Consider the following 24,374-nt stretch of genomic DNA (forward strand, 5'->3'; position numbering starts at 1 on the left):
CCCACAATGTCCACCTACAAGCACATCCCTTGCACAAACACCCACATCCCTGAACAGATCACGATCGGTTCTGGCCAATCTGAAGACGCAATTAGAACTCAATTAAGAAACACTCAGGTAAAGGAACACAACCCAGATATCCTCCTTCTCAACTCAACATACACACACGCAAAAAATCAAGCGCTTTGCGTACACATGTAGACAGTCACCTCACGAATAATACGAGAGGGTGTAGCTGTAACAAAGCCAGGATTTTAGAGTAAGCTATGCCATGTTTTAGAGGAAATACGTATGAGAATCTCAACTTAAACAACGATTACCCTCCATATCTCCCTACACGACAGGGATAACTGTGTTGGTTGCCTGGAAGCTAGAGTTCGTGCCCAGCAAGAGGGTACTCTATTTGCAAACGTGTGTTGGAATTTTGTGTCGAGGTGTGGGACGTCTGTGGTGGTGACATGGCAGGTATTTGGGTGTATTGTATTTGGTAAATCCTTAAGTTCCCAGTTGTTGTGAGATACGCAGCTAGGAGAATAGGTTTATCGTTTTGAAGTGTAATTATCAAATCCTAATAGAAAGTGTTCAATAAATACAGTGACTTAAGAAGTGTCATAATTCATCCCTCCCCTTATTGAGAAAAGTTGATTTACTTTAACCTCCAAAATCTACACCTAGACACCAACGTCATCATCCTAGGCCACCCGGTTCTAAAGTTATAGGGCATTTTCCTCATTAGTCTCTCTCGTGGCGGCTATCTATAATTTTGAGATAAACACAGCGATGATATTTAATGACTTTTAGTAGGTGATATTATGATGTATAATAAAAATTTTTCTTTAAAAAAAATCAGCTTGATGAGATTTTTTATCCAGGTCACAAGTTAATGCTCCTGGGCTAAAACAGATCATTAGTGAACTTCGATTTGAGTGTCGTCCCATGACAGTAAAAAAACAGTTTAAAACTCTTTCATCCTCTGTTATTGAACGCTGATGAATCGTCACAACAGTTGGTTATTTCTATCTCCCAAATTCCAACTTTATTTTTGTTTGTTTTTTAGTGTGTGATGTCGACCGGACTGAAAAGCAAACACAAATCGAGCAAAAATCGATCACAGTTCTGATGTGTTTTTGATAAACCGAAGCTCCGAAGGCAGGAACACCACGGCCTACTTGCTATTTAATAGAAGTAAATTGATATTAACGATCAATAGCAAACCGTATCATGTAATAGACTCTTCTAAGCGAGAGGAATGAACTGGTATATATATTTCAGTTGCTGTCAAAAGTAATCATCCACTTCACCACAATTGCGCCTGGTTGGGTCATTTCTGCACGGTAAGACACATAGGGTGGTGGGGGGGATGGTCGACATGGAGGAGGGATGTGTGTTGCTGGGAAGGGGAGATGGGAGAGGTGTAGGATGGTATGTGCAAGTTGTTCACCAATAATGGGAGAGGATTGAAGAAAACAGGAATATTCATGAAAGAAGGGAAGGATGGAAGTAATTTTTTCACTATATTATCTTATGTTAACACGGTTATTATATTGTGTCATTCATTTTCTTATGGTTACTTTTGACCGCGACTGTACTTAAGGTTCTTGTTAAGCTTCTTCACGGTGACACCTGATTCAGATGCTTAACACTACCTCCCGCATATGAGGGAACCGCCGGACCAGTTCACCATTTCAGATATTAAAATCTGAAAGAAACTTGAGAAAAATAATCATCACCTGCACACCAAAGTACCCTGGACGTAATGTACGGTAGAGAAAAGACTGAACAAGCATTGGGCAGATGTCATGTTTGGTTGCAGGTCATTAAATTATTTTGTTTAGTCACTCCCTCATCTGCTATGACGTCAAATAACATCAGAACTGGTCATACACGAGAACAGTCTTCCTCCATTAAACCATGAATGACTTAGGAGAGGGTGAGAATGTGTTACAACAATGGAAGAGCTTCAGTTAATGTATGTTTTAGCTACACAGTGAATGCTTGTAGCTTTACCGTCTCCTTCATAGTAAGGAACGTGATCCTGACTATAAACTGTAGCCGTGGTGCTCACTAACACTGACGGACCCGAGTGAACATAACTAATACTGCTTTGGGTTCTGTCACACTACATGACGCCAGGGCGCTACCCACAGCTACCAAGTAACTACAATAATGAGATAATAATATAAACACAATGTTTTATATTTACACTAATATAATAAAAGAAGTTAAACTACGAATGAGAATTAATTAATGCAACAATATCGTAAGTTTTCCTCTTAAGTTAACAAGCAACTCGGTTAGTGGCAGGTGTGGGACAGGTCACTCACCTTATTGACGGCACTCAACTGTGAACGACTCGCTCGCTGTTCATCAACAGACTCACTTTCCACAGACTTCAGCCAATGTAGTATATCTAAATTATTATAAAAGTCAACAGTCTTCGTCACAACTTATCTCTCCATCACATACACACAACAAGCTTACTCCCAGTCTCTCCGCATACTGCCGAGTGGCGATTTTTGAAGAAAATAGCTGTGGTGGTCCCTGCGAATGCGCCGTGCATCATACTCACATCAGCTCACCTTAGGCTCGTCGAATGTACTGTACCACACAGCTCTCTTATACACCTGTTAATAAGCGCACCTATGTGATGGTCTGTTTGCTGGTTACCTTCCTATAGCGTGACACATAAAGAAAACTATTGACCTTTATATATAGTTCTGTGATACCTGTAAAAACTGTTAAGTCTTATCATTTGTATCTGTCCGGGGTCAGTTCAGGTGGAGACCCTCACTGTCGGGGGGTCTGATCTACATGTTTTCATAGTTTTAGACATTCATTCTCGTACCATAACAAGCAGTCAACGCACCAAGTTTCATACATGTTTAGAATGTTTAAACTGGAAACGTTTGAACACATCCCCAGACGCCCGAACACATCCCAAAACGCCCGAACACATCCCCAGACGCCCAAACACATCCCCAGACGCCCAAACACATCCCCAGACGCCCGAACACATCCCCAGATACCTGAATACATTCCCAGATATCCGATCACAGCCTCAGACGTTCTAACACATCCCCAGACGCCCGAACGCATCCCCAAACGCCCAAACACATCCCCAGACGCCCAAACACATCCCCAGATGCCCAAATTACCCCTGTTGTGCTACTGCGTCACCCTGAACAAGACATCCCGGGAAGAATTTTTTTTTACACAATGTCAGGGCTCAAGCTCCTCCCAGTGTACCCAACCGTATGGATAAAAAAGTAGTCCCATAGTGGCTGACATACTAGCTATATTATTCCCCATCTTGTTACCTGACAGTCTTGGCAATACATTTTATTACCTTTAAATAATGAGGTAAATATTGTAAACCTTCTGTTTTTATTGATATTTTGTGATGGGAATTAATGTGATAATGATAAATATTGCTTTGTTTCACTGGAGACGTCGTTTACCATCCCTAGACAACCCTCAGTACACCTCAGCTCCCCGATAGGTAGTTATAGATTGTTCTGTACCTAAATGGATAACTTCTTTACTTTCGTCATTTATTTGTTAATCTCATAATACAGAAGACATATCAAACAAAGCCAACTTTAGATTCAGAAACATCAAATGCTAAATAGTCGACATAAGTTCAGGGTCACTTAGAACGTAAACCCTTAATTCCAGTTTTCCATGACAGGTCTTCTAGCGGGGCTGCTTGCAGACATAATGGGGAAGACAGATGTCACAGCAGCACTTCTCAACACCTGGGCAATCGTTGTCAGTATTACATATTTGAGGTAATTGATTGCGAAGGAAGTTTGGGCACTCAAGTCGCATTCTTGGGCACTGGTACTGTGGTTCTGTCAAGATGTTGGTGCATTAGTCGACGTATTAGGTGAATATCATCCTACATATGTGTATAAACAAAGTGTAGTAACTCTTATGCAAATGTAAAATATATGAAATAGTTACCAAGGCTAAAATATTCAAATTTATTGTAGTCTAAAAAATTTTATTATTATTATTCGGAAGTTGTCTGTATATTGAACTACAGTAGACTGACTTTCACCAGTATGATTGGCAGAGTAGGAAAGATAATTTATGTCATTTACTAAGAAACACTCATTTACTAGTAGTTTACTGTACATACTGTAGAAGATAACACTTACTCTGGTTCCTGGAGCATAAGTAACGGTTGCTGTACTGGTCGTATTGGGAGTACCGGCACTGTTGAGTGTGTGGGGTGAGACTGTCCGGCCGACAGTCCAGACCATCAGGGTGGACCGGCACGATTTCTGGGTGGACCACTCCACCTATCACGCCTCCATGACCTGCTCCAGTGCCATGACCAGGTATTCCACTTGTAAATCCAGGGAATAATCCTGTTCTAGGGACTACCGGATCCTTTGCCTCCTGACCTTGTGCCCACACCGCCGCCACTACCACCGTCACCAGTACAACTTGTAGTCTCTGTAACAACAAATAATAAATGAGAATCTCACGGGAGGTGTCTTAAATCATGTGAGTTTGTTCTGACTACTACTATGGCTGTCGTACTCGTTGTTATTACTGTGTCTGCACTGAACAAGGTGGTTCGTAAATCTCAGTCCGCCTGTACAGCTACTGAAGCAGTAGGTCAGGCTTGCCCAATCGCTGTCCTTCTGCAGGTGAAAAGTGACAGTCGGTGCAGCACAACAAGTGAGAGAGTAAGTGTTGTGAACACTCTGCCTAAGTTAAAGGCCAGTTTGCATACGTGTCTGCGTTATTTTCCTTTACTATAAAGTATGTACACACACACACACACAAGGTGGACCTCTAGCGGGCCACTACGGCCATGAGAAAAGATTTGGTTAAGGAAGTTGTGAACTGCTGGGGCGTAATGGGCTGGCACATCGTCTTGTTGGAATATGCTATAATGTTACCTGTCACACCTTTACAGTTGAGGTACAGGAATGATCCCTCAAAAAGGTCAGGCGATGAGCTGTAAGGTGGATGGAGTACAAACCCTGCCCGCGAACCGTTACTATGACCTGGTAAATATCGAAGTATTAACGGTGTTGCTGTATAACCGCTGGAGACTCTGATGTTAGTGTTAACGGGGCAAGAATGGTTCACGGGGCAAGAATGGTTTACGGGGCAAGAATGGTTCACGGGGTCAGAATGTTTCACGGGGCCAGAATGGTTCACGGGGCAAGAATGGTTCTCGAGGCCAGAATGGTTCTCAGGGCGGCTTAGTTCTGGATATTGTCTTTCCTGAAAGCCAAGGTCGGTGTACACTGCCAGCTGGACACACCACATACTCAATAAATTTACAATCCCCTTTTTCATGTGAGTCCTGACTAAGGGACCTCCTACTGTATGAACATGCCAGATATGTCATTATCTTTGAGATGTTCAGCCCACAACAATAGCGTTCTTTGTCAGGGTCTCTTTGAAGAAGACTGGCTAATTATACGTTCAGTGATCGTCTGGAATCTTTTTGTAGTGGCTGTGACATTTCTTTCACTTATTTGCAGGACAACACAGTCAAGTGATTATGTTTCAGCAGATAGTCATATATTTATAATCCCCAATAAAGTAGGAGTCTTTTTTACTGTTGGGTGGAGAAAAATAACAAGGTTACTGTTCTGTAAAACTGGGAGGTCACTGAACCGCCTCGTCGCTGGGAGAACACGAGGAAGCTGGTGCCGTTGTTCAACTCGTGAACTGTGTGAGGTGAAGGCAATAGAGGCCTACCCTGGGTCTTAAAATCTAATATGTTGACCCACTGATTTGTAAAGTGAAGAATTAATTACCGGCTGCCATTTTTGAATATATTTCAAAACAATCAGAAATCACTTAAAACTATACAAAGCAGACTTGAGGGGCCACCTTACCTTCATCGTAGTAGTGAGAGCTGTGTGGGGACGCTGCGTTGCCTGGGTTTATATACCCACCACGCCTCCCCACGCTGCTCCTCTGTCTTCGCCTGAATTTCCGCAGTAGCTAAAATCTCTTCATTCTTGGTCATGTCTCACATATTTCTTTAAAGTCAGTTGTAGATTAAGATGATCTATGATTTGATATTTAGGAGAAAATCGAAGCAGATGGCTTGTATTGTAGTCGTGGTGATATGTGCCAGTTGCCAGGGACACGTGCTGGGAACTACGTTACTAACCCAGCCAAATATTTTGTTTCCAAGACCGGTTCCTGCGAGGTTAAACCCAAAACAATGTGTTCCAGTAGGTGCATCCTAAGGCTCCATAACACTGCATCAACAACATAAACAAAACACAAGGAACAATGTGTTGCCTATAACTTCCTACAACTCTTTACTTTAGATTTCTTTCCTGTAATGGCAAAATAACAACGTATTTAACGACAAAAAGAAGATTTAGCTGTTATAATTTTTTCCATGATTAAAGTTCTCAGATGTTCGCGCTGTTTATTTATTCATTTATATTTGTGGGTGGCGAAGACCCAACACCGGCAAGAGACCATCACCTCACCTGGTGCTGGGTGGGGGAGGGGGTGGCTACTAATACACACGATTTCAACATTCGCCAGCCAGCCTTCGCCGTGAACGGACCTCTCTTCTGACCCTTCACTGCTAAAGCCTGCCAGCCTGTCTTTAATCGTTGACGAACCCGAACGAAAACGACCACCCTCCACCATTACTCACACACCCGGGAAGCTCGTTCCAGACAACGCCCTTTCTGTGCCTCCCCACTGATCAGGGGTGACCCCTGATCAGAGGCGGCTCTGATTGGGAGATCTGTAACGGCTTTCTGCAGCGGACTTGGGCCGCGATCCCACTGGTACCACTTGCACCATTGGCTGCTTTTCCTTGATCTTCTTTCTTTTTCGCTCTGGCCTGGGGACCTGCACCCTAGAGGTGTATTCGTCCTTGGGTCCCCCCTGTAACTGTTCACCTCCACTGTAGGAGATTGTGAACACGAAAGGGGGTAGGAGCAGAACCCACCCCTCCGCCGAGCCTTCCTGGGAAACCGTGATCGTGCGGGTCCACCTAGGAAGGGGGTCGCAATCCTTAATCCTCCACCCCTCCCCTGAATAGGTACACTTTAAGCTCACGCCTATAAGTGAGCACTTACCAAAAATAGGGATATAGGTTCCCCTAACGGGGCTCCTGGGTGAGTGACACAGGAACCACTCCACGACCACTCGACCAGCAAGTGGCGGTGGGGAGTGCTGTAATTCCTGTGTTTAGGTTGCTCGCCCGGAATAGGTAGGGTACCTGTAACTTCCGTAAAACCACAACAAGACTGATGCCACGGAGAACGACCAAAGCAAATGACAAGGTCAACTGGAAACAGGATACGGGTACGCTCCCTCCAGGGGGGCGTATCCGATAGACGCAAGGAGGAACTGGGCATACTGCTATGTGCCCAGCTAAACATCAAATTCGCCGCCTTGATCGAAACAAAGGACTCATTCATAGTCCTGTGCCTGGAAGAAAAGGATGCAGATAATATGCTCTCTGCCGACTCAACAAAGAAATTAAAAGAACGGGGATTTGAAACAGTAATACCACCACAACTACGTGCAAAAAAATCCGTAGTAATTAAAAGAGTAGACAAAAATATACTGAAAGAAACACCAAGCTACATTGCTAACAATATAGAAGAGAAGAACCCATGGGCCAGAGTTGAGGAGGTGGTGCTAATGCCTGGTGCTCCCACCATGATGAAGGTCAGGTTTGGAGAGATCTCCATGGCACAGAAAGCCCTAGAGAGTGGCCTCTGTATCTCCCACTACCATCTGTCAACACAACAAATTGAGCAGGAGGAATTTTACGCAATAACACCGTGTTGGAACTGCTATAAATACAATCATCTAGCCATAAACTGTCCCCAAAAAGATAAGAAGTTCTGCCCCGAATGTGCAACAGAGGGCCACACATTCAGAGAATGCAGCAATAAAGATAACCCCAAATGCCTGAACTGTAATGGGGACCACCGAACACTAGCAGCGCGTTGTCCCATAAGGAAAGAAATAATCAGGAATCTGAGAGAAAAAGAAAAGTCAAATAAGAAGATGGAAACAGACCCTAACAAGACATATGCAGCAATTGCAAAGCTGCAAGATACCACCTCCAAAGTCCTGAAGAAAGTCAAAGAAAATCCCCTAATGCAACCTACATACCTCAATCTGAGCGAAGGATTAGCTTTCACAATTCTAACCAGTATTATTCATGCACACATCAACAACATTGCAAAACCAGGAGCCTTTGGAAAAACGATCAGGGAAATGTTTGCTGCAAACAATCTGCCGGAGGTGAAATTTCCAGACGACGCCCCCTCAACAGAAATATTTAAAATTGTCACCGAGAGTAGCCTGGGAGTAACCAAACCACAGGAGCACATAACCAAACTAGGCACAGAAGAAAACGTCATGGAAATAGACCCTATCACCCAAGCAGTCACACCACACCGCAAATCATCAGATTCCACAACTCAGCAAACAGAGAAACCACAACCTGCAAAAGCTGACCCAACCAAAGCGAAATCAAGAAAAGAATCCGGAAATTGACCGGATCGAGAAATTCCGTAACGCGAAACCTATTTCCATTGACTTCCATTATAAAACTGGAGATGCGTTCTAAGAATTTTTGCCCAAAAAGTAATTCAGGACTTTTATTAATGAAAATAAACATTTATAAACACATACAATACAGTACATTAAATAATTTATGGTATACCTTCTTAAAATACCAATTTAGGGTTAATATTGCATAATATTGCATTAAACAGCTATGTGTATGTTTATTTGAGTGCCCCGTCACAGGAGTCCGTTTCTCTCGCTTCAAGGCCGCCTGAGTCGTCCGTTTTCTCTTAATCTTAAGAGTGCACCAGGGACTACTGTATTATTTTTTAGTGGTGACACAGAATTTGATATTGCAACTGGGGTTGCAATTGTTGAGGCAACTTAAGGTATGTCTGATTACAGTTGGAATATTCAAGATCCATTGCAGTGATGTTTAAAGCTTCAACTGTCTTTATGGTTGGTAAAACTTGTCAAGTCTGTCAGTCTGAATGGCATGTGTGAGGCCTTGTGTTTGTTAAAATTTACCCCAATTTCCATAAGGGCGGATTTACGGGCCGTAACGCGAAATTATTGGTCATAATTTACAAATTCCGTAACGCGTTTATTGCTGTTTTTCTTATACAATGCTACATGTTCTCGTTTGTGTGCGTGGGCAATCATGTGGGTGTCCCTGGTGTGTGTTCATTCATATTATATGGGTGGATTGTTGCATACATTTATGTGTGGTTTGGTTTGATGTGTTTTTCCACAGACTCTGAGAAGGTGTCTCTCTGTAGGCTAATAATATACCAAATGATAAAAGCTAGTGAACGGCATGTAACCGCCCGCTGGAAGTATTTGGTAACCACTCATGTTGTCGGTCACTAAAACGTATGTTATTCGTAGAGGCTCTCCAGTTATCTGCTGTTTTTTGACCTTTAATCTTTAGCCATAAGAAGAGAAGAACCTTGAGTGGTGAGTAGAGACAACTTAATGAGATATCTCTTCATGGCGTACAAAATGGTCGTCTGTTGTTAGACAGTAATATATTTAGTGATCAATGACGAAGTTGATGACGTTTTTATTACAATAGATCCTAAGGCAGGAGTTAATTGAACGTCATCTTTCATAGGTTGAACCCTGTTGGCTTCCACGTGTAAGAAATGGGTTCAGAACGTAAACAGAAAAACATTATCCTCAATGAAAGTTTCCTCCAAAAGGGTGTATCGTCTTGGTGTCGCTTTAAACACCTACGAGTAACTCTGCTAAAATATTGTTCACTTTTACTAAGGTTTGTCTGATGAACATTGCTAAACATCACGGTCACTATGAATACGAAAATACTAAGCTCTAACTGTACCTCGTGTTAGTCGTCTAGTCGTTCATGTTTACGGCTCGCACAACAAATTTCCTGGTGACTTTTTGAACGGAAAGCTACTGAAGAGGCTAAACTTGTGAACATTTTTGGGGGAATAATTTTCAATCTTGAATTTTTTCCTATTGCACTAAAGGTTTATAAGACACCTACAGTTTATTTATGATTTAGTCAGGTTATTCAGATGGGTCAGGTATTAAGGTTCAGTTAGCCAGGTGGTAGTCGAAGGTTGTGATGACCTTCAAGTAAAGGTCAGAGTTAATGAACCATCTACACACACACACACAAAACAACAAGTGACGACCCTTACCCCCCTTACCTAGTCCTCCCTTCCTTCTCATACCCCCCTCCTCATACCCACCCCTCCTCATACCCACCCCTCCTCATACCCACCCCTCCTCATACCCTCTCATACCCAATTATACTCCAATTCTCAATACCCCCTACCTCTCATACCCACCCCTCCTCCTAATACTATGTAGCGGCTGCGAGGGTCTACAAGACTCAACATACTGAACTTCCCCGGTACTTCCCCCACACCTATTTCATGGTAGACCCGTGTTCTGGACGGCTTTTTTCTTCACTCTTCTGCTACCAAGAGAGAGAGAGAGAGAGAGAGAGAGAGAGAGAGAGAGAGAGAGAGCAGGGTACAAATCACAAGTAACTCCTCAACAGCCAAACATCCTCCTTGGAAATATCATCTCTTGTTACTTAAAAAAAAAATCAAACTTAGAAACATTACAAGAAACATTGGTCACGTGTCACAAACAGACGTCAAGGAGTTTTAATGGTTAGGTTAGGTTAAGAGGAGCACTGGAGTGAGGGAGGTTAGGTTAGGTTAGGTTAAGAGGAGCACTGGAGTGAAGGAGGTGAGATGAACGACGATGACGTATGCTTGCCCAGCCTCGCCTCTGGCCAGTACTTACAATAGGTCAGGTTTTTGCTGAACCGAATACAAGCACCCCATCTCCCACTCCATTCCGCTCCCTGCTCCCTCTCCCTCCGTTCCTCCTGGCCCTCCGTTCCTCTGCCTCCATTCTGCCCCTGCTCCCCTCCCCTGCCTCCGTTCCCCTGCCCTCCGTTCCTCCCCTGCCCTCCGTCCTCTCTCAACCCCCCTCCGTTCCTCCTCCCTGCCCCTCCGTTCCTACCCTGCCCTCTCCTCCTGCCTCCATTCCTCCCTCCCTGCCCCTCCTCTCCCTCCCCTGCCCTCCCTTTCTCCCTCCTTTCTTCCTCCCACTCCGGCCCCCCCCCAGCTGTATCGCTGCGACCTCGAAATTCAGGCTGTTCCTTCTCACTAAACCTGTACCCTGGTCAGGTACAGTTCCTTTCAGAAGTTCGTGGTACACTGGCAGTGAAGGGTGCATTGCCTGTTGTACCCTTCCTGGACGACAGGTCACTGCGCCGACCCTCCCACCAACACACACAGTGGAACTGGCAACGGAGCAGTGTGATTCGAACTAATACTCACCAAACGGAGATGGGAAGGATAATGATATGAATATCCCCCTGACGAGAGAAGAAAACTGTAGTGACAGGAGTATCCATTCGAATATCAGAATATAACAGAGAAATTGGTTTCGAATGAACACCATAAGAAGTAGGTGAACAGAGCTCATATACCAAGTGTCTTCAATGTATTCATTACTTGAAGTTTTTTGTATAATACTCTAGCTATATACAAGTGATAGCGGGCCCCTTCGTGCCCCGTGAAAGTTTGAACGCTCGTGACAGCGTACAGCGAATGAGGGTGCGCCAAGTCCGTAAACTTGCATGGTTAATTAGGGTGCGCCAAGTCCGTAGATTTGCATCGTTTTGCATCGTAAATAAAATGGTTAATTAATGCCTTCCTAAAGAAACCATCGACATGGGACCAGGTTTGTTCCACTCTACGAATTTTTTTGCGATTTTTCCACCAAGTTGATGATAAACGATTGTGCCGTTTCGGCTGCCCAGAACAGACAGACAGACAGACACACGGCTATTCCTATTGTATATTAGATAGCTGTCTCGGCAGAGGAGCGGACCATAGCAGCATTGATGAATGAAGGATAGAGAATGAGAGACCTGCATCATAGTCAAAGTTTAGGTAAAGATTCGGCAAAGCTCGACCACAGAACTATATATTAATATTTATATAGGCAGATAGAGGAATTCTAACCTATGTTTATTAACAGCCAAATTCAGCATCACTATTTGTGGGTAGTTATGAATGGGTAAGGCTAAATTTTGATATTATTGAAATTGGTGATCTATCTGGAAATAATAATCACTGCTGTAACCTTCTTTTAATATTGAAACTATTGTGTAGATTATGTAGTAGAGTTATGGAAGCTGTCATATAAATTCTAACGATGTTTATATTTGAAATGATTTATAGTTAACGTAACCTAGAGTGTCAAAATTATTCTGAATGTGGGTGTGTTGGTAGGGAGAGCAGGAGCACCTTGTAGGACCACCCCCGGCAGATGACGCTACAATTAATCCGGCTGCCGAGGCAATAATGAGACAGCCTGCATACATAAGGTGATTGTTGCTATTAATCGTTTTCGTCGTTGTGCTACTGCGTCACCCTGAACAAGACATCCCGGGAAGAAGTTTTTTTTACACAGTGTCAGGGCTCAAGCTCCTCCCAGTGTACCCAACCGTGTGGATAAAAAAGTAGTCCCATAGTGGCTGACATACTAGCTATATTATTTCCCATCTTGTTACCTGACAGTCTTGGCAATACATTTTATTAGCTTTAGATAATGAGGTAAATATTGTAAACCTTTTGTTTTTATTGATATTTTGTGATGGGAATTAATGTGATAATGATAAATATTGCTTTGTTTCACTGGAGACGTCGTTTACCATCATAAGATATCCAAATTTGATCTAAAGTTGGCTAGCAAGCGTTTGATGGGGTTTGGTTTGGTTTGGTTTGGTTAGGTTAGGTTAGGTGAATGTAAGCATAATGGTGGCTGTTTTCACCTTAAAGTTCCGTTTGTCCCTACGAACATTATTTGATCCACATAATTTTTTTCTTTATTTTTTATCCCTCGTAATTCATAATTGTTGATAGTTACGTACTTAAAAAAAAAAACCTTAGCTGTTGACGTGCAGTAATATAATATCAACACAAGTGACGTGAATGTAGCGGGAGTAACAATTTCGTCACTACAGTCATGACGCCACTACAATGGACGAACTCCTAAGCTCCCCATTGACTAAAGTACGCATGACGTCAGAGTGAGGTAAGGATGACCACATTAGTTACCGTTTGTGTTAGTCGCTACACCTGACGACCAGTGTGTGTGTGTGTGTGTCAGTCAGTGTGTCCTCTGCTACCGTGAACTAAGCCACTTCACCTCACGCTCCAGGAGAGGTTTGTTTTGGTGTATTGTAATTCCTTCAAACTACTGATATTCTCTCTCTCTCTCTCTCTCTCTCTCTCTCTCTCTCTGCCGTGCTGAGTTGAAAAATAATTCCGTAAATAACAACAAGTTTGATTTAATAGACCGGTGCACTATATCAACAAACTGTGACGTGTGTGTGCGTGACGAAGAACCAGTGCTGACGTAAGGTGTGGACGAAAAAAGATTAAAGCTTAAGAAAAAAGAAGATAAGCGTACTATATATGTGTTGTGGTGATGAGACAAAGCTGGGTAGGTGGGTGTGGGTGTAGTGTGGGTGTAGTTGGGGTGTAGGTGTGGTGTAGAGATTATACTGTAGACAGGTGATAATGATGGTGGGGTGTGGATGGGTCATTAAAGTCATCCTACAGGTTAATTATACACAGGTAACACAGGTAAGATACGTGATAGTGATGTTATAGTGTGTTAATATCCAGTTCTCCGGATAAGGGTATGGGGGTAAGGGAGAACTGAGAGATTAATGATGAATATAAGGCAGGATAAGGGAGATAAGGATAGGATGAGAGACCATTGTGATGTAAACAGACAAGGGGGGAAAGGGAGGGTGAACAAGGGTGAAGGAAGGGTGGACAAGAGTGAGAAGGGTGAAGGAAGGGTGGACAAGAGTGAGAAGGGTGAAGGAAGGGTGAACAAGAGATGATGGGATAGAGAAAATTTTTGACATATATTAAAAAAATAGGATCATCTGAAGATTCGTCTCCCAGTTTATTTCACCTTAAGATTAACTACTCTAATGCCATGCTAACCTAACCTAATCTAACCTAGCCTAATCTAATCTAACTTCCTCAGGTCATATTAGGTTCTTTAATCATCAGACAGACAGATAGATAGATAGATTGAAACATGAGTTATTTTTAGATGAACATAATGCAGAAGTGTGTAAAGAGAAAGAGAGTGAGAGAGAGAGAGGTGGGACGGGCGACATTGTTTTGGATACGGTTTCTGCTGCCACGAGCGACATTGATCACCTGAACACACACACATACACACACACACACACACACACACACACGCGCGCGCTAAAAATCGAGCATGTAAATAATAATAAGGTTCCATCTTGTAAGACTGGTGGTTACTAAAATATTCAAGCCAATAAAACACTCGTCTGAAAGTCTTTTACCAATATAACCATTAGCGTTGATAAAGGTGATGAAAGGAATAGCAAGAGTCTAGTAATCAACCTAATACTTAGTTGTGTTCAGAGCGTTTGGTCGTTCCCCGTCTGTCACGATTACGACTTCGCTACTTCTACTCGTTATATATTACGACCTCGCTACTTCTACTCGTTATATATTACGACCTCGCTACTTCTACTCGTTATATATTACGACCTCGCTACTTCTACTCGTTATATATTACGACCTCACTACTTCTACTCGTTATATATTACGACCTCACTACTTCTACTCGTTATATATTACGACCTCACTACTTCTACTCGTTATATATTACGACCTCGCTTCCGCCTATATAGTTATATATTACGACTTCCTTCTACTTCTCGTTATATAATACGACTTCGCTACTTCTACTCGTTATATTACGACCTCACTATCTCGTTATATATCACGACCTCGCTACTTCTACTCGTTATATATTACGACCTCGCTACTTCTACTCGTTATATATTTTGACCTCTTCTTTCTACTCGTTATATATTACGACCTCATACTTCTATAAATTATATATTACGACCTCGCTACTTCTACCCGTTATATATTACGACCTCCTACTTCTACTCGTTATATATTACGACCTCACTACTTCTACTCGTTATATATTACGACCTCACTACTTCTACTCGTTATATATTACGACCTCACTACTTCTACTCGTTATATATTACGACCTCGCTACTTCTACTCGTTATATATTACGACCTCGCTACTTCTACTCGTTATATATTACGACCTCGCTACTTCTACTCGTTATATATTACGACCTCACTACTTCTACTCGTTATATATTACGACCTCACTACTTCTACTCGTTATATATTACGACCTCACAACTTCTACTCGTTATATATTACGACCTCACTACTTCTACTCGTTATATATTACGACCTCACAACTTCTACTCGTTATATATTACGACCTCACTACTTCTACTCGTTATATATTACGACCTCACTACTTCTACTCGTTATATATTACGACCTTTTACTGATCACTTATTTTCATTTCCACTTTATATCAGAGATTCTAACCCCTTTACACACACGCACCACCATGTACCTTGATACTAGTAAACCATTAATGAAATGGTAACACAGGGTGGATGACGAGTACGGATGATGACACAAATCTGCGAGGAAGAATGGGTAAGAATATAAAGAAAGGTGAAGTATGAGAATAAGAAGATAAGAATATAAATAAGGAAAACAAAACAATTCGTACAATCGCACTAAAATTCTGAACCGAATTTAATACAGTGGTAGACTCAGTTAAGATACCAATACATGCGAGCACATACACACACACACACACACACCCACACACACACACACACACACACACACACACACGCACACACACACCACCTGTATTATTAACAACACCTGGCCTCTTATGACCTCGACCCACGACACAGCTGTAGTTAGAAGGTCGCTCATGATGTTGTTGTTTTGTGTAGCGTTTGTTTAATGTAGTCCTCAGCCAGTTAATAATCTATTACTTTAGGGTAGGGTTTTTTTCCCAGACTGGTTATGTACTCTTGTCTCAGCAAGGTTGTCAAAATCCTTCGTTCTTTGGGTCACTTTGCATAACACAAAATCGTTTAAGATACTTTTTTGAGTGAGTGTACAACGACGGCGGGTCTGCGGACACTCCTCCCCAGTGCTGGAAGAGAGACAGAGAGAGACAGACAAGTGCTTATTCCTCCTCAATATACTGTTGCACCACATCCTTCATCCTCCCTCTTGCCAATATCCTCTGACCAGCTAGACTAAGGGCGTCTCTGTTCCCCAGAATGCGCTAAACACCCCGAGATGGGCTCCTGCAACAGTAAAAATAGTGAGGACAGTTCCCTGCTGGAGACACTGGCGGACCACACCGACTCCATCAACTGCATGACCATAGCTGACGACGAGTCGGTCCTGGTGACGGGGTCTGAGGACAAGACGGCGAGGATGTGGACCACTCAAGACCCTGACGGCTCGGAGTGTCTGGGTACCCTGGAGTGAGTGTTGACGGTTCTCTTGTTGTATTACTGCACTTCAACAGCAAAAGTATTTAAACGTATTCGAGGTTAGTGCATAACACTAGTTAACAACAATTTAAATACTACAGTTTTGATTCTAAAGTTCATTACATATACTGTAAAATTATTCACTATCACCAATTGCTCAGGAACAACAACCTTTTAAATTTTACCTGCGGGGTCCAGGTAAATAAGAGTATAATTAAGCCAATTAAGGGTATGTTGTATCACCTCAGAGGCCACACGGGGTACGTGACGACCGTACATGTGTTTGACACCATCATCATCACGGGGTCCAGCGACAAAACCATCAGGAAGTGGGACATGACGACTTGTGAGTGTGACTTCATCTATTCAGGTAAGTAACACCTGTCCCCGTCCGTCACACCTCACATGATCTCCACTACTCTCACTAACAGGACATATTACCCTGTCGTCTCTTCCCGTGACTCATTAAACCACAACCAACAAGGAAATCAATGTTCATAAAATAATCGATATCGTGTCATAAGATCGCAATTCAGCGTCGTAAGAGAGTATCCACTTAGTCAAAATGTATCCAAATGATATTTTCGTATTCACACTGGGAACACTGCCCTCACTGAGCTCCTCTCAGTCCCAGACCTCCATAAAATATCTGTGTGAAGGTGTGGAACAACTTACTCCCACCCATCCCAGCAAAGACTACGCTCCCTTCTTTAATTATCTCTTAAAAAATATCTATTGTCTAAGTAACACCTACTTCATATTCTTACTTTTACTGTACCACCAAAACCATTATATCATATATTGTCATGTAAATAGATTAGAATTACCTTTGCAATAATTATATATCTGCCGTCAAAACATGATATTGACTGCTTCTGTCCTCCTATTCCACCCATGTACTGCTTCCCTCCCTTATCATATTAATGTATATCAACTCCACTGTAAAATATGCATATATACTGTACTTATAAATGTAAAAACAAAATAAATAACTAGTGATAACCGTGGTAGTATTCCCATATGTTCTTATTACCACCATGCTATGTGTACTATTCCAGATGATACTAAATGTTACATAATACTTCCTTGAGATAAATGTATAGTATATATCAGGTGCCACTAAGAGAGCTCAAGCTCCCAATTGGCTCAGCTAGGTTAATATTGTTATTATTGATTCTGTATCTGTATTTTCTGCTAAATAAACTGTATCAATATCAGCAACAGCCATGATACACGGCCTTGGTCCCTCCCCGACAGGTCACACAGCAGAGGTGATGCAGGTCATCTGTACCGGCGACTACATCATCAGCTCCGCCAAAGACAAAACCGCCAAGATTTGGATCTTCGACACGGACGATCTAGAAGAGGGTGAGGAAGAGAAAGCCTGTATCCGTACCTTTAAGGTGAGTACTGTAATGTCTTGTGAGGCCATAGTTTACTTTAGTATTTCCAAGCTAACCTGGCCCGTAAGCCACGCCCCTCTTCTATATTAATAGCTGATTGGTTCATAGAAAATTCAAACTAAATGTGTTAACAATTGGTAAGCAGATCTGTTATTATCTAAAATAATGTTGAATATCTGAACTATCAAAATGCAAATGATTTAAAGGCATTAGCACTTCAGAGAGGATGTTAGAAATTTGTAAATATTTATCATGAAAGGTCGATATAAATAGGCGCTTATACACGCGCAGTCCGGGGGAAATAAATCGCTCAGGGAACCAATCAGCTATTTGTAGCTATAGAAGAGGGCGGGGCTTATGGGCCAGGTTACCGTGGAAAGGTAACACTCCTCACTTCAAACCAACTATGCACGGGATCCCCTCAAAACTGAATACAATCATCTCGTTAGAATCAACACATATTGGTGCATGGAAGGCGTCATGTTGGCCCCCTACAAGACTAACATCACACAAGGTACCACGTTAACCCGACACTCCCCACACAGGGACACCTCAAGACGGTACACCCACTCATCTACATCCCCTCTGATCCTGAGAAGGGGGAGGAGGAGCTGGTCATCACGGGCAGCACAGACCACACAGCTCGCTTATGGTCCATCGACAGCGGGTCTTGTCTTCAGGTTAGGTACTCGCTCACCTGGTCTACCTGAGTGAGTGATTAGTATCGGTCAGTTATCAAAACCCTCAAAGTATTATGATTTAACCCCATGAGTACGTTGGTGTTAGCCCCTTGAGTACGATGGCGTTAACCCTTGAGTACGAGGGCATGTATACAAACTCTCAGTCACTCCAGAAGTTGTATGTCTAGCCAAAAAATTCACATCCCTCGAAACGCTGTTCACGATGAGGGGGTAACATGGAGGCGACTTTACCTGCGTCATTATCGAGGTGTGTGTGTGTGTGTTGCAGGTGTACAAGGGCCACACGGGATCTATTATGACCATGGCGACGGACCTTGACGCCAGGATCCTCTTCACAGGCAGCACCGACTCTACCATCAGGTCTTGGGACATCAGAAGCAGCAGGCTCTTGAAGGTGTGTGTGTGTGTGTGTGTGTGTGTACTGTAGCTGTGTCAAGCAGTACATTATCCTCATCATCATCATCCTTCTCTTTAACTTCATTATTATTTTATTCATTATTAACATTGTCATTTTATTCATTATCAACATTGTCATTTTATTCATTATCAACATTGTCATTGTCTTCATTATCATAATTAACTTCATCATTACTTTCATTGTCACCATCGGCTTTATCATCATCTTATCAATCAATATTCAATGAAATTTTCCTCAAACGCTTTCACCATTTTTTTTTACGGGATTCGCTCACCCAGGCACAAGTCACCAACCCACATCGAGACCCTGCAATTGTGTGTAAATGAGGCAGAAAGACAGATCAGTAACTCTGTTTGATAGCTGCCTACTACCTACTACTTTCATGTCTTGAACATCTGAAACTGTTATTGTTATTCTTTTGTTTACTTGTTATCTTGTTGTAGTTGTTCATTACTTTTATCTTGTTGTTTTATTGTTTAAGTTGTCATCTTGTTTTTATTGTTATTGATTTATTGTTGTTATCGTGTTCTTGTTTATGTTGATAATTATTACTTATTCCTGTTATCCTGTTATTAGTGTTCTCATCTACTTGCTGCTGCTGCTGTTGTTATAATTATGACCCCCTCTCCCCCTCTCCCCTCTCACAGATATTCTCAGGCCACACTACTCCCATCATGTGTCTGTCTGTGGTGAATAAACTCATGTACACTGGAGACACGGCAGGTGTAGCTAAGTGCTGGGCGTGGAACTTCGGCGACTGCACCAAGGAGTATAAGGGTCATAAACACTCTATCACCTGTCTCAAGTTCTTCAAGGGCATCTGTAAGTCTTGTTTAAGTCTTTTTGATTCACGTGTAGTTCGAGGAAATGTTTTGATTATGGTCCTAAGCTAGTTTAATGTAACCTAACCTAACCAAATGAAATGAACTCGAGTGGCTAAAATCTTCAGGTGATTCTAAAAAATAAAAATTATCAACACATCAAATTCAAATAAAAATTAAAGTATAACCAACAAATCTAGACGAATTTAATCACCAAATATCACAACTTTCTCAAAATATTCATAAGTTAAACGAATCCTCACCCAGCATCCTCAAAAAGAAAAATCAAATAATAATCACTTGTTTTCATCGTAGTGTATACTGGATGTGGTGATGGTGACGCTAGGGCCTTTGAAGCCAAGAGCGGGTTACTGACAAAGACCTTCAAAACTAAAGAATCAGCTGTCGTCATCAACTGCCTGGGTCTCTGTAACCACAAACTCTTTACGGGAGGCAGGGACGGCAAGCTCAGAGTCTGGGACATTACCAAGACTGAGTAAGTATGGGAGGCGTTGTGTAGTTGATGGATTGTGTGAGAGTTAAAGATGAGGTGAGTATATATGATAGAGATAACGAAGGAATGATAAATGACACACGTAGAGAGAGACAAGAACTAGGTAATATATTAGATCAGTCCTATCTATTAAAATATATTAACCATATTACATAGATATATACCTTCCTTTATAAAATTTTTTTTAGATATATTAACACTAAGGAATTTTCTTTTTCAGTGGTGTTGAATGTTCCTAACCATCGAGTGAACAAGAAAAACCCGCAGACGTTCACATGAGGATGGAGATAAGTTTGTTTTTGTATTATTATCTCCACTGTCTACTACATCTCCGCCCCCAACTATTAACCAAGATAGTATTTATATATATATCCATCCTTCTCTCTCCTTACCTAACGCAGTATACCAACACCTCCCTCACTCTCCCTCGATTCCTTTGCGTCGTAACTGTGGTATTTATTCTTTTCTGTTGTTGATTAATGCTCAATATTACCCGGCAGTGATACTATATATACCGGTCCTGTACCGTGAGCTCAGTACTGTGGTGCCACCTAGATGATATGACTAGAGATCTTTGTGTTTTGTATATATTATAAATCTATACAGTCAGCCACAGAAATAAGTACACATTTAAGGTTCGTGTTAGGGACAAATTATCTGGTAACACTGTCTTGAACAACACTGATAAAAATACAGTGACCAGTAATTTATGTTTTATATTTACATCTGTGTTATAAGTAATTTGTTGTGAATATTTTATAAGTGTCTTGTGTTTGTATTATAAATATATTGTGTCGAATGATATTAAGCTTGTTGCCGAATGGGATTGCAGTTGTCTTACGGCTCCCTCCTTTCCCTCCTCAATTCTGTCCCCTCTCTCTTAACCTGCCCTACCTCCTTTCCTTCCTTATGAGAATGTGCTAGGGAGGGTGGAGATAGAAAAAGGAAGGGAGGTGAAGACGGGAGGAAAAAGAAAGGGGGGGGGGTGGGTGCCGAATTCATCTGGCGTCTGGAAGCGCAGTTTGTTTTACCAGACCATTTACGGACCTTAACAGCTACTTATTCCAGAGGCCGACTGTTCTCTATGTCTCGATGTTCCTTAGTTTTTGTTTTCTGATGACTCACTGTCTTGATGTATGAATTACGTATATGTAACTTATTTATATTTTCTTTGTAGTGTAGCGAAACGTCTTATTCAATCAGCATCGTCTTGTTTTCTGTGAATATGTCTCTTGCTGTCTCATTTATATCGCAGGGTCATAAATAATCTTATAAACTACAGTATGTCATCGAAATTTTGCACCACTTTGACATATCGTCTCGGAAATCAATACCATCCAATAATGAACCTCAAGTCGCTATTATTACTACTATGAAGGTTTATAAAATTGACAAATTAGAAATGGTACTACTACCTTGAGTACGATGACTGTGTACTGTACTCTGGGGGTTAAGTCATCGTACTCATGTGGTTAACTAATAATTATATTAAAAACAAATGAAAATCTATTATTATTGTCATTTGTCTCTCTTTTTCTCTAAATTAAAGAAAAAGTTAAGTTTATTCAATGACAAACTGATCATCAGATGTTGTGAGGTATTGACACATATAACCTTGGCACCTGAAACACCTTTAATTAAAATCACACATATTTACACCAGAAATTGAATATATTTTAAAGGAATAGTAATAACCTAAGTCTTCCAACTCTCTAAAACAAGATTGAAAGTTAATGAGAAAATTACTGCATAGCAATTGTGAAGTGTATCAGCGTTTGTGAAGTGTATCAGCGTTTCTTTAAGGCCAGTCTAATAGGCCAGTATTTTAACCATTGTCAATTTCATCAATATTCCTTATAAACAGCTTTGATATTTAACTATAACTTGGTACTTTGTATCGTATCTTATTCTGTGCATCAGTCACGTCACTCACTTCCGTCCGTCCGTCCGTACCTTTAGTAATATAAGAAAAGTTTCATGGACTGAGGTGAACTATGGATGTGACTGACCAAAGCTCACGTTGATAATGATATTTTTATGTAAACATGACCCCTGTTCAACTTTTAAATATATCTAGTCACTAGATAATCACTAGAATCTAGTCCTAGTGTTTATTGAAGTAATAATCTAAAATTGTCATTTACGTGCTACCAAGACACACTTCAGATTCACGTACAGTAGCCTGATGGGTTACTGTGTACTGTAGGATCGATGTTTGGTTCACTTTTGTTTTACTTATGCAAGACGACAGTAACTTGACATACACTCAAGTGGACTAGGCTGGCCATAAGTGCCTCTGTTTATTATATATTCATTTTGTTGCAAATTATGTGATCTCATCGTTCCAAGTCTATTAGTCTTAGTCAATGATAATGTTGCTGTATCTGTGGTCAGTAAATATATTAATTTCTTAATGAAAATTTTATTTTCCTATACAGTGATGATATTAACATAATGGTTAGTTGTGTAGCGTGACCCATGATCATATCTAAGCGTCCTAATATTGAAAAAGTTAATAAAAATACTAATACTGTAATAATATTAAGATAAACTGAAATATATTTTAATAAATTTTTCAACTCAAGAGCAATTCCTCATATTTTTTTAATGTCTTTCAAAGTCCAGGCATAAAACCGTGCTGGCATTGCTTTACAAAGTTGTTTCGTGGTCTCAGTAAGTTGGTCAACCAAGGATAAACCAAGAAAGACCTTAAAAGCTTTTTATCTCCACTTGTATTAACAGTATATGTGTGTAAACGTGTAATATGGGAGATACAGCACATTAGGTTAGTCTCCCTCAACAACTGTGTTCGTTTTCTCTGGTTGCATTTTCCAAAATCTACTGGAATTGCAGGTCCGTGTTCCAGAACTTGTCATGTGAATGTGGCAAAAAATTTAATTTATTACAAAAGAAAACTGTCCCATGATCTTTATTTTAGTTATCTCTTAAAATGAAATATAGAAAGCGTAAACTTCTGAGAAAATCTTTTTGGGATAACTATCTTGTGTAGGCAGTTCTAGCAGAGGTAGATAGTGTAGTTAGTTTCTCCCCACAAACGCTGTTTGTCGCTGAGTAGCCGACCCAAGAATTCCACAGTGTGTGCCTCGTGGTCTAGGTCAACCAGCGCCGCCATACATCACGGAGCAGGGGTCAACTACTAAGCCACGCCTACCCCTATTTAAGCCTGACCTCGTGGTGACCTGTCTTCTTTCTACCTACACCAACCAGCCACAACACCTCCTCCCTCCGCCTGCCTGGCGGTCCCGCTCCCGCCGGCGACCATGGCGACCACAAGCTGGTCCTTCTCTGAGCGTCCTCACCAACCAGCTCTCTCTACTCAACACTTGTAACCATGCTGCCTTCCCAGCACCAAGCTGCATTGTACATCAATACAACATGTATAGAGAGCACATTTGTGAGGTTTCCTTTCTCCATTCCATCCTGAGTGTGAACCAAACATCCTGAACCCCACAAATGGTGACCCCGGAGATTCGCACTCACACAGGATGGAGGAGAAACTGATCACGCTCCCAGTCTTCAAGCAACATGGAAGACTGGCTTATCCACACAGAAGCAGCTCTCATCGGTTCTACAACTACTGTCTCTACACCGCAGGTTAGACACCCTAGAGCAGCACTGCTTCTCTAAGCAGACACCTCTTCTTAAAGATCTCGTGCCTTCTTGGTGATAGATCAACAAACAGAGAACTTAGCTAACACGTTGTCATCTGAACCGGAGTCTTGAGAACACTGGTTGAAAAACAAGAAATCTTCATTGCATCTTGGGAAGAGTGTCGAGCCAGCCACATGAGGCAGAGACTGAACCTGGTCGATCTTATAAAGGAAGAATCAGATACAGAAGACCTTAAGGCAAAAAGTTAAAGAAATCCTTGAGGCAGCGGTAGAGGAATGTTTACCCCGGAAGTCAATGAAGAGAGAAAGTATTTCGAGATGGATGAATGACAAAAGCCAAGAGATCCACCAAAACACAACACCGCCGACGGGGAAACAAAAACAAAATCCAAGG

At 41.6% G+C, this 24,374-nt stretch overlaps 4 protein-coding genes across 4 annotated transcripts in view; 2 read left to right on the forward strand and 2 right to left on the reverse strand.

Annotated features, from left to right (window-relative positions):
- Positions 1 to 2,488, reverse strand: part of LOC121866456 (Y+L amino acid transporter 2-like) — a 32,964-nt gene extending 30,476 nt beyond the window's left edge. The window contains exon 1 of the mRNA XM_042366140.1: positions 2,325 to 2,488. The gene's annotated coding sequence lies outside the window, so the exon portion shown is untranslated. The remainder of the gene's footprint in view (positions 1 to 2,324) is intronic.
- Positions 1 to 3,030, forward strand: part of LOC121866541 (Y+L amino acid transporter 2-like) — a 13,700-nt gene extending 10,670 nt beyond the window's left edge. The window contains exon 6 of the mRNA XM_042366309.1: positions 2,923 to 3,030. Coding sequence (XP_042222243.1) covers positions 2,923 to 3,030 — 108 coding nt within the window. The remainder of the gene's footprint in view (positions 1 to 2,922) is intronic.
- Positions 3,031 to 3,537: 507 nt separating this feature from the next.
- Positions 3,538 to 5,969, reverse strand: LOC121866585. The gene is made up of 3 exons (XM_042366355.1): positions 5,868 to 5,969; positions 4,161 to 4,461; positions 3,538 to 3,851 (listed from the first exon to the last, which is right to left on the reverse strand). The coding sequence occupies exons 1-3, from the start codon at positions 5,871 to 5,873 to the stop codon at positions 3,694 to 3,696; spliced, it is 465 nt and encodes a 154-aa protein (XP_042222289.1). The 5' UTR covers positions 5,874 to 5,969; the 3' UTR covers positions 3,538 to 3,693.
- A 7,203-nt stretch (positions 5,970 to 13,172) lies between these two features.
- Positions 13,173 to 21,216, forward strand: LOC121866457 (WD repeat-containing protein 86-like). Its single transcript, XM_042366141.1, has 9 exons — positions 13,173 to 13,253; positions 16,272 to 16,482; positions 16,740 to 16,861; positions 17,749 to 17,894; positions 18,440 to 18,574; positions 18,864 to 18,989; positions 19,661 to 19,835; positions 20,150 to 20,330; positions 20,569 to 21,216. Exons 2-9 carry the CDS (start codon positions 16,292 to 16,294, stop codon positions 20,585 to 20,587), a joined length of 1,095 nt encoding a protein of 364 aa, XP_042222075.1. The 5' UTR covers positions 13,173 to 13,253; positions 16,272 to 16,291; the 3' UTR covers positions 20,588 to 21,216.
- Positions 21,217 to 24,374: the final 3,158 nt, after the last annotated feature.

Source organism: Homarus americanus, unplaced genomic scaffold (assembly GCF_018991925.1).
Source record: "Homarus americanus isolate GMGI-L3 unplaced genomic scaffold, GMGI_Hamer_2.0 scaffold16430, whole genome shotgun sequence".
NCBI lineage: Eukaryota > Metazoa > Arthropoda > Malacostraca > Decapoda > Nephropidae > Homarus > Homarus americanus.